The sequence below is a fragment of the Sturnira hondurensis genome, unplaced genomic scaffold, assembly GCF_014824575.4.
Source record: "Sturnira hondurensis isolate 20B ecotype Veracruz unplaced genomic scaffold, ASM1482457v3 Scaffold0004622, whole genome shotgun sequence".
NCBI classification, from domain to species: Eukaryota; Metazoa; Chordata; class Mammalia; order Chiroptera; family Phyllostomidae; genus Sturnira; species Sturnira hondurensis.
The window spans coordinates 13,388-24,738 of NW_028077253.1; the positions used below are offsets into that span (position 1 = coordinate 13,388).

The following is an 11,351-nucleotide window of genomic DNA, read 5'->3' on the forward strand; positions in this document are numbered from 1 at the left end:
TTTTTTTATGTACTATGAATTGTAAATATTTGCAAGCAAATAAATGCATAACAAAACATGTCTTTTAAGATATTTTTTAATATGCACATTCTTTATAAATATGTATTTCACCTGCCTCCTACTATTGGAAATCTTGGATGGTTTCAATATTTACCTACTACAAAATAACACTACAAAGAAGACTCTTTTTCTCACATAATTATTTCCTCGGATAAAATCTTTAAATGGAAATTCCTGGATCACAAATAACTTGCAATCTTCCTCTCTGCTATTATGTACTAAATTGTCCTGGGCAACAAAAGCACTGTGTGGTATTACCTATTTTCTCAAAGCTTTACCATGAAATAGAAAGAAGACTCATAGAGAGAGAATAGATGGACAGGTATCAGAGAAGAGGGAGTTAGGGGGCTGGGTAAAAAAAGTTGAAGGGATTAAGCAAACATAAATAAATACATCAAAGACATAGATACAGACAACAGTATGGTGATCATCAGAGGGAGAGAGGAGTAAGGGAAGGTAGAAGAGGGTAAAGGGCCAATAAATGGTGAAGGAGACTTGACTCAGCATGGTGAACCTACATTATAATACACAGACGATGTATTACAGAATTGTACAGCTGAAATCTATGCAATTTTATTTTTCTTTAAATTTTAAGTGTTTATTTTTAGATAGAGGGGAAGGGAGGGAGAAAGAGAGGGAGAGAAACATCAGTGTGTGGTTCCCTCTCATGTGCCTTCTACTGGGGACCTAACCTGAAACCCAGGCACGTGTCCAGACTGGGAATTGAACCAGTGACCCTTTGGTTCTCAGGCCATCACTCAATCCATTTAGTCACATCAGCCGGGGCTGAAAAACCTGCATAATTTTATTAGCCAATTGTATCTTCTTTTTATTTTAATATGTACTATTATATTTATCCTGATAATTTGGGGAATTATTATTAAAGTGTCTGAGAATATTTACAAAGACACTTAAATGTTGTGTTTTGATCATGCTAGGTCTTTTTTCTTTAATCTTTTGAGACACTTTGGGAAACAAACTGGGTTGTTAAAATACTTATTTCAGAGGAGACATCTAGTCTGAAACTGACTAGGTGCTAATAAAGAATACTGAAAGGGGACTGGACTAGCAGTCTTCTTTCTCAGAAAGCTCTGTCTTCCAGTTCACCACTGTGAATACATCACCAAGTGGTCTTACACAGCTGATTTGCTGCTGGGGCTGGCGCTGACTTCTTCTGGGTTTTAAGGCATACCTACTCACATGTACATGGACCAATATGCACAGTGCATCAATAAGTGAATGACCTAAGTTGCATAACTCCAAATACTGTGGCCCCCAAATCACCATACTCATACCTTTGAGTGATCCTCTCCTCCTGATTAGAGAACTATTTTTGCAACTGATTTGTCAAATGAACTTGAATTCCTTTAAGTACTTTTTACTGTTGTTCAAGTATAGGTCTCTGCCTTTTCCCCCAGAATGCTTCCCACCAACCCAGCCCTCCCCACCTCCTTCCCTTGTTTCTACCTCCCCATGTTATTATCCTTGTGTCCTTTATCATTGTTCCTGTAAAGCCTTCACCCTTTTCTCCCATTATCCCTTCCCCTCTTTCCTCTGGTCATCGTTAGCCTGTTCTAAATTTCAATGTCTTTGGTTGCATTTTGCTTGCTTGTTCATTTTGTTGATTAGGTTAAAATTAAAAATGAGATCATACAGTATATGTCATTCACCGCTTGGCTTATTTCACTCAGCATAACACTTTCCAATTTCACCATGCTGTCACAGAGGGTAGGAGCCCCTTCTTTCTTTCTGATGAATGGAATTCCATTGCATAAATGTTTCACAAGTTTTTGATCCATTCATTTACACATGGGCACTTAGGTTGCTTCCAATACTTGGCTATTGTAAATTGTGCTGAAATCAATCAACAAAGTTGATATGGATTCATTTCAATTTCATGTCTAAACACTAACCTATGTTCTATTTAAAAAACTGACCAGCTTGCAGCATACTTCCTTAATCACTCTATATCTGCTTCGCATAACTAATATGGAGCTTTGGGGTCCAAACCAATATATGTCACAATATTCAGGATTTGTCTAAAGAAACATCTCTACATTCACAATATCTCATGAATGCATCAAGACCTTTTTTTTCTGAGACTTAACCCTTAAGGCAGACATTTTAAATGAATTTATTTTATAGATAGTAAATGTAAATTCCAAAGAATTTAAGTATAATGCATCAGTTTACACATCTAGTAATAACAGAACTGGGTAAAAATTCCAGCTTTATCTAAATTCAAAACCATTGATTTCAACCTCTGTTTTCTTTTCAGTAGTAGAGTAATGCCTATACACATAGCAGACTTCCTTATAAAATGGAAGCTTTGTAAGAAAAAAATCTTTATTTTGCCCTGTTTAAAAACATTTCACACACACACATAACACAAACAATCACACACACATTATTTTAAAACCAAATATTTCCCTTTGTCTCATTTTAAGTGTTGAGGTTGAAATTCATATATAAGTTGAGGAGAGTTTTGAAAAAGTCTTTTTATACATCATTTCCCACGACCTTTTAAACTGTGTTCTGTCATTGAATAATTGTGTTCCATTTCATGTTTGACTAATATGGTTATTTAAGAGAACCCAGGTTGAGAGGTAAGGGAACTCTCTGCCAATATGGAAAGGTAAAAAATCTGTTTCTCTGGTCATAATGAAGTGTAAGGGAAAAGGAAGACACTTAAGAAAGGTCAGATGCTCATATACCCTGGCTTTCTCACTGTGATCTGAAATGACAGAGATAGGTTTGTGAGTTCCTAAAACCTTAATTACTAATAAGAATGAACCTGAAAAGCATACAAGTATTTCTGACAAGAATGAACCTGGAAAGCATATGAGTATTTCTCCACATCTTCCATTAGTGCCTCTGGATGGAGACCAACATGCAGGTCAAGTGCATAAAACATCAGGGCCTGGGGACTGGACAGAAAAGTGCTGCAGAACTTTGTCTAGACAGACACTCCAAAAACAACTCTCCTAGCTCCCTGCTGCCTGCATAGTTTCTGGAAGGAATTCAGATGATTCTTCACAGCCCCAGGGGTGGTGGTGAGTCCATATATTAGAGAAGGAGGTCGACCACTTGCACAGGGAACCGTCATGATACCAGGGAAATGGCCTGGGCCTGATAGCATCAAGGTGGACAAAAGAGGTCCAATATCAAAAGAAAAGGCCCAGCCAAATTTCCCAGATGTTCACAGCACCAGAGAAGGCACAATTAAGGTGGGAACACCACACCAAGGATGTCTAACTGACACTGACTCAATATACAAGAGGACCACTTCCCACAGCTTGTGCTCCAGGGTCAGAGACAAGACAGGTCCTGGGATACTTCCTGAGAGGCCAGACCTCAGCAGGTCACAGCTGCCCTCACCAAGGAACTCAATCCACAGAGAAACTGACACATGGACCCAGATGACATGCTGTGAGATAGAGGCTCTTTAAATCAGGCCAGGAAGACTGAGAGAACTTCAACAGAAATGGCTACAAATTCACATAGTCCTGACACACATACAGAGCTTCCTTTTCCTCACTCCCAAACCTCCAGTGCTGCTAATTAAGAATATAATGTCATGATATAGAATAAATAAGTTGCTTATTCCTGTTTCAACTATTCAGAAAAAAGATAGACTTGTGATCTGGTAACATATTTATGCATATGATACATTAGATTAATGCCAATCTCTCTTATTAGACTCTAAACCCACCTATATGTAGGTAGAAATTTCATACACAGATGACCACTGAATAATGAAGGGGTTAGGAGCACCCACCTATAAGCAGGGTCTAGGGGAATTGATCCTCCATGCATTCAGAAATATGCGACTTTCTAAAATCTTAATTACTAACAGCCTAATGTTGACTCAAAGACTCACCCATAACATAGTCAAATAATACTCACAAGGATAATAAAAACATACACTCCAACCTGAAATTATCTTTGGAGGGTGGGCCCATTGTAGTACAGGCTTCCCCCACTAGGTGAGTGTTTTAGGAACTCAAGTCTATTAGGGTACCAGCTGACAAGGTTGTAAGAGGCTGTGTTTGGCTGCTGTGAAATTTTTTTGGAGACTATTTCAACACATTTGTCCATTGCACGAGGGGTTATTTACAAGTGTACTTGCTCACACCCCACTGAGTGTTCAGCTGTTTTGACCCACTCTCCATATTCACCCAATCTCACCCCAAGTGAGCCTTTATTTCTTCCCTGGATGAAAAAATCCTCAAAGAAAAATGTTTTGCCTTTGTGAAAGAGATGAAACCAAAGAGGCAGAAGCACTAAAAGGAATCAAAATCAATGAGTTCCAAATTTTGAGCAGAGAAAAAATGTCTCAATAAGTGTACTGCATCAAATAGAGAATACTTTGAAGGTGATGAAAATTTAGAAACATAAGAATAAAGGCACAATTTTTTATAAATAAATGTTGAGGATTTGGGGGTCCCTTTCATATTTCTTATATGTACTATACACTGTACTTTGTACAACAAAGTAAGCAATGGACAAATGTTAAGAAAATTATGAGGAAGACAAAATACATTTAAAGTATTTTTTGAAAAAAATCTGATTCAAAGTAAACCCATGCAGTTCCAACCCGCTTTGTTCAAGGTCAGCTGTATGTACTCATCACTGTCTCACCAATGCCCAGCTCAGTGTGAGGAACAGTGTAAATGCTGGGTAACTGGTAATAATCATGATACCAACAGCCTATGGGATGTTCAAGCCAAAGCAGATCCAAGTCCAGGACATTCATGACCCAGAATTTTCCTGAGTACATCTTCAACACAAATGATTGCATATGGTCCCAAAAGCAGGTGCATAATAACATCCATGGACTAATTCTGTGTTACAGAAAGAATTGGAGACAACCAGATATGTACCACCAGAAGTATCATCCATAAATCGTGAGAGATTTGTAGAATGTAATGATAGGAAACAAGTTAGTGAAATAGAGCTACCTGTAACAACCTAATGAATCTCACGAACAGTATTGAGTCCAAAAACTAAAGTAGAAAATAATCCACATTTTGGGTGTAGACACATATGGATAAAAATTTTTGCAATTCTAAATTTTACTTATCCATGTTCTTTTAAATATTATTTCTTTAGACAACAGAGATTGCTAGGAAAGACTCTATGACTCATTTACTTCATACATTAGTTGAAATCTTGGCATTTTGCATCACAAAAGGGCTACACTATGAAATATTCCTACTATTCTCCTGTATAAGAGCAAATTTCATTTTACATTGTCTTATTTTTAAGTCATACTCCTTGATATTTAAAAATGATAAATGGATCTAGGCTATGATGTTAATAATTACAATTTATTGATCTCTTGTTAAAATTCGTGGATTCTGCTAAACATTTTGTGCACAGTATTTCCTCTCTACGAACCTGTGAGCTTACTTAATGAATTTCACTTACACATAATAGATGTAAATTGCAAACAATTTAAGTACAATGTATAAGTTTGCACATCTAGGAACTACTAGAATTTGGTAAAATTTCCAGCTTTACCTAAGTTAAAAATCATTGATTTTAACCTTTTTCTGTTTTGGTACTAATGTCTATTTATATAGCAGAACTTACAAAATGGACACTTTCTAAGAAGGAAATCCATATTTTCTCCTCTTTAAAAACTCTTCACACACACACACACACACACACACACTATTTTAAAAGTAAACATTTTCCAATGATGCTGCTTAAGTATTCAGGTTTAATTTAATTTATAATTTGAGGACAGTTTTGAAATAGTCTCTTTATACATGCTTTTTAGCTACTTCTTAAACTGTGTTCTATTCATAATTGTGTTGGAGTTTCATGTTTGACTACCGTGGTTATTTACCTCATCTCATATCTCTTACTTTAAAGAGCAAATTATTACTGATAATTTATACCTCTCAGATCACTGCTCAAACAGTCCTCACAGCAATTACACAGTCTGCTCTTATTTGCGAGAATGTTCTAAGTTTTGGTCATTTCCCATAGAAGACAAGTGACCAAACCATTGAGAAAAAAATGTTAATTCTGCCAAGGACTCTCAGCTACATGCATTCTGTCTTCTTCCCCTCATCTCCACCATCCCGGATCTCTACCTACACTGCAAAGGCAGAGAAACACAGCAGCACAGAAAGTTCCAATGTGCCTGTGTGTTTCACCTGACATCCTTCAGGGTTCTCTTCTTACTGTTAGTTCCATCAGAGTTACACCCTTAATCCTCTTTCCCTTGGAACCCTGGCTCATACTCTTCCTAATTTAAGTTCTTGATGCCTCAGAAAACATCACTGTCATAGACATATGCAGGAAAACACCCAAATATTTTCAATGTAGACCAGTTTTTGAAGATGACAGTTGCTAAATTGAAAATATTTCAATAATTGCTATGTAATTGGTCTCAACTCCTATATTTTACATATTCTGCCAATACCTTGGTTTATTCAATAAAATTTTGTCTACAAATCCTGATTACAGAATATATAAACTAATTTCATCTTATTCAGAATATCCCTCATGACCATATTACAAGTGCATGCAGCAAGCAGAGAAGTGGAAGGACTCATTTCCTTGTGCAGCATCCTTGTAGAGAGGCAGCAAAATGGGCTCTCTGAGGAGATAATCACAGGAGAAGTTCAAGAACCTGTAAAGGATGCCCTAGACCCAGAGCATTTCTATGTATTCTGAGTATCAGGTGACTTCTCAGGTCCCTGTAAGCTCAGTTACTTTTTAACTGTGAGGCTCTCATGAAGGTCTCTCCTTTTCTAGCCTCCTTCTCAGAGCAGCATTGACTTCTCTGTTCCTGAGACTGTAGATCAGGGGATTCAGCATGGGATTGAATAGGCTGTGAAACAGGAGGAGGTATTTCTTCTTCTCCTGGGGGTCCCCATGTTGGGGCCCAACATACATGATAATGGCTGTGCCATAAAAGAGTCCCACCACGCAGAGGTGGGAGGAGCAGGTGGAGAAAGCTTTTTGGCGTCCCTCCGCTGACTGGATCTTCAGGGCCGTCTGTAGAATGTGACTGTAGGAAACCACAATTGCTGACAGTGGTCCCACCAGCACCAATGCTGCCCCAGCCAAAACTATAACCTTGTTAAGGTGAGTGTCTGCACAGGCAAGTTTAAGAATGGCTAGAATTTCACAGAAAAAGTGATTTACTTTCTGAGGTCCACAGAAGGGCAATGGTAAGAGTAACACCAAATGTACTAGGGACAGGAGGACTGCTAAAATCCAGGAAGTCACTGCCAGGGTGACACAGACTCTCCAGCTCATGATGGTAGAATACCGAAGGGGCAGGCAGATGGCCACATACCTGTCATAGGACATCACCACCAGGAGAAGACATTCGGTGAGAGCAAAAGTCAAGAAAAGAAAGGTCTGTGTCATGCAGCCACCAAAGGAGATGGGCTTGTCTGGGCTCAGGAGGTTGACCAGCATCTGGGGCACCGTGTTGCAGGCATAGGCTATGTCGACAGTGGCCAGGTTGGAGAGGAAGAAGTACATGGGGGTGTGCAGTCGGGAGTCAAGTGAGATGAGCCCCAGGATGACCCCATTGCTCAGCAGGGTGAAGGCATAGAACATGGAGAAGACCCCAAACAGGAGCACCTGCATCTTTCGGCTGAGTGGGAATCCCACTAGGAGGAACTCTGTGACAGAAGTCTGGTTGCCCCCCATTTTCCTGGGAAAGAGACAAGGGAACTAGCTCACCACATCTGAGTGCTGAAGGGATGTGATAAACATGGGAGATGTGTGTGTGTCATTGTGCATTTCCTCAGAACACATCTTCAATGACACTTATGTCTTATTGGTCTGTTATTAAGTGAGTACTACCTATGCACTGCAAATGACACAGAAAAAAATTTTTTTCACCTTGATAAATTAAATACCACTGTTATGCTACACTGTTCAGTAAATCTTACCTTTATTTCCAAGCTTCCACCACTGTTCCTAACCCATTAACACACCTACTGCATCCCTAACAGTGGACACTTTCCTCAGTCAGCAGGACTGCTTTGGAGGCCTACCTAGGAGGAGTCCTGACCCACAGTGCATGTGTGGACACCGTGGGGAGGGGGCTGTGGGCCTGTAGGAGATCTTCCTATCAGGGAGGAGGATCCTTCTGATTGGACACCGTGGGGAGGGGGCTGTGGGCCTGTAGGAGATCTTCCTATCAGGGAGGAGGATCCTTCTGATTGTGTCTTCATTAGATGACCTACTGGTTCGCCTTGTAATTTTGACTGGCAGCATCATCTTGAATTAAGCTGAGAGCATGGCAGGCAGACTGCCACAATGTTAGCTGGATTTAGGGACAGACATTAGTCTTTTTTTTTACTTTTGGACCCACACATGTGCTACTCTCATCATGCTGTTTCATGATCAGATACTACCTGTCACACACTTACCCCTATATATATATTCATGTTCGATGCCTGTATGTGTGCATAAGATATATGTTATGTGTACAATTACATACACACATATGCAAACACAAGCATTGGATCCTTATGTGTATATATGTATATATCATGTTAATATAATGCACACATAGGTGGATATTATGTGAATATAATACTTAATACTTTTGTAATATTTTATGAACATTTATATTCTATGCCTGCATGTATATGGATAATGTACATGTTGTGTATATAGTTACACACACATATACATACATATATTCACACACATGCACTTGAATCTTTATTATGTGGAAGACTAGTTGCTATTTTCTACGTTATTCCTACTCTACTTCACTAGTAAAATGCTGGTTGAATGATTTCTTGATGGGTCTTGGCCTGGGATATAAAACTACTGATCAACATCTAAAACTAGAGCTAAAGCTCAAACTATAATCTCATATCCTTAGGACATTTAACGTATTTTATAGCTTAACTCTAACATGAAAACATTATTCATCACAAATCTTTACTCCCTGTGGTCTATCAATCTTTAGGAAAGGACTTGTCCCAGGATGGGAATTCTGAGGTTTGACTTGCAACTATTAAACCACTGCTTCTGTTTCCTTGTCTCTCTGACTCCATATCCTTCTTCAGTCCAGCATCCATCTGAATTTCATTAAAATAAGAATCTCGCAGAAACTCATAATTGCCGTCCTGTATCAATCTTCCACTCAAATTTCCTCATGAGTTAATATTTGCAAGGTGTTAGAAGCAAAAGTGTGAAGGTTTCACTCTGTTTCAAACGAAGAATCAGAATTCACAGCACAAACACTGGCACATGATTTTATCATAGTCCAAGAAATAAAGCCATAACAGTTGAAATCAGCTTCATGAAGAAAGCTAGTTGTTTTAGTAGGACCGAGCTTTATGTCAGTGAGTGCTTTAACTCAGAGATTTGGATTCCCATGTTATGGGAGAAGGCGAGCAAGAAAAATGCTCAGGTCTCTTCCACGTATAGAATTCATTGGTCCCAAATGTATAGAAAAGTGTTAGTCATTTTTGTTTCAGGTTTGTTGCCACATTTGGGGTGAATGAAGACAGCAGTGCTATCTCTAAATGTCCTATGATGAAGGACACAGTAAACTAAAGCAGAAGTACCGGTGACTGTTATCTCATCTTCCTCTTCTCTGCTGAAGCAGCTAAAATATAGAACAAAGACGCACAGACATTTACTGAATATATTCCATGTTCATCCACACGTCTTGGCTGAGGACAGACAAAACAACTTCTGTCTGCTGGTGTACAGAACCTACTTGGAGTGGCAGGTCTGTTAAAATAAATCAAAAGATGATAATTCTCATATTCAAATAACTCACCAAGTGGAAGTTCACTTTCAAAGATGAAACTTTCAGGACACTCTTCAGTAACAAACTCCTTTTGTGGTCAATTTGGTCTATTATGTCATGAGAACATGACTGAGTTTCATGGGACAGTAGAAACACTTTCAAGCAACTCTCTCAAACAGCTAATGTATCTTATCATTTAAACAAAAAATTTTACACTAAATGATCAACTTACGTGTCTCTAAATGACCTGGTGACTTAAATGATCCTATTACCTGAGTCTATAAATAGCAGCACCTGGCACTGATAGACAATAACAATCCTGTTCTGCACTACGATTTTTCATCACAGCCTGTCTGAAATTGAATAGTGAACAAAGACTGGACAACATACGAAACTTACCTCAGACTTACAGCTACACACGAGAAGACCAGCTGAATGTGACTTGGGTTAAGCAGAAATACACTAATACAGAGAAAAGTATCTGTGAGTTAGTGTTGAAATTGCCATCTCATAAGCATCTCTTAGGAGAAAAGGTGCCCGAGCAAGAAGAAATGATTTATTCTCTGCTCCACTCCACCACCTCTCAATATACTTCTGAGTGTTCAGTGTAGGAAGGGATAAAGACCCGCCAGGGACACTGCCATCAGCTCCCTTTCAGAGGAAAGGCGCTCTCCAGGGGCTATTCTCTGGTGTTCTCCACAGGGACACTTGTGGCAAGATGGTGGCATTGATGATTCCTTCACTTACTGTGGGGTCCATGTTCATCCATTTAGAAGCTGTAGAATGACTTATGGAACTCCTACACACATTACAATGACCACACCTTGCATTTACTATGGCTCAAGAGCTCAATTTCCCCATTTACTAAATTCCAAATAGAGTAGGAGGTACACAGGGCAGCTGAGGCCCATAGGTTTTTCCCATCTTTTAGTCTTGGTTGAGTTTTATCTCACACAGGACTGGAACATGTATCCTCTGTAATTTTTCTCCTTGAAAAATATGGGAACCCAAGAGGGAACAGATACCATACTGGTGTGGTACCATAAGAGAGAGAGACTTTCATACAACACAATGGTTACAAGGATACTGGGGAACTACAAGAATAAACACAGAGCTCTTGGATGAACAAGCAGAAGTGTGTGAAGCTGTCATCCCTAGGGTTTAAGGGCATAGAGCAGAGGCTGCGTGATTAGAATCTAGGTCAGAGGAGTCGAGGTTCATACTTTACCCTGTGAGAAGGGGCACCCCAGCATCACTCTGGCCCCAGTGGGGAATCACCAAGCTGACTCTGAGAAGCTGAGTAACTAAGGCTGGAAAGAGGGACTTCACTGCTACTATCAAGAGCTGTTGGGCAAGGCTAATGAGAACAGCGGGCAGACAGGAAGGACCAAGCTCCATTTCCCTGTTCCAGGTTCCCGGTCTGCTTTAGAGATCCCTACCTACACAACGTAAGCAATTGGAAGCCACTAAAATCAATAATCTGCCCTGTCTGGTGTGGCTCAGTACATTACAGCATCATATCATAAACTTAAAGGTCCTG

At 39.4% G+C, this 11,351-nt stretch overlaps 1 protein-coding gene across 1 annotated transcript; it reads right to left on the reverse strand.

The window, feature by feature from the left end:
- Positions 1 to 6,714: 6,714 nt before the first annotated feature.
- On the reverse strand, positions 6,715 to 7,875 carry LOC118986878 (olfactory receptor 13-like). The gene has a single exon (XM_037045940.1). The coding sequence runs from the start codon at positions 7,738 to 7,740 to the stop codon at positions 6,808 to 6,810; it is 933 nt and encodes a 310-aa protein (XP_036901835.1). The 5' UTR covers positions 7,741 to 7,875; the 3' UTR covers positions 6,715 to 6,807.
- Between the last annotated feature and the right edge of the window lie 3,476 nt (positions 7,876 to 11,351).

Excerpts from the sequence above, each read along its gene's own strand:
- LOC118986878 (XM_037045940.1), bottom strand. The coding sequence starts at position 7,740 with ATGGGGGGCAACCAGACTTCTGTCACAGAGTTCCTCCTAGTGGGATTC.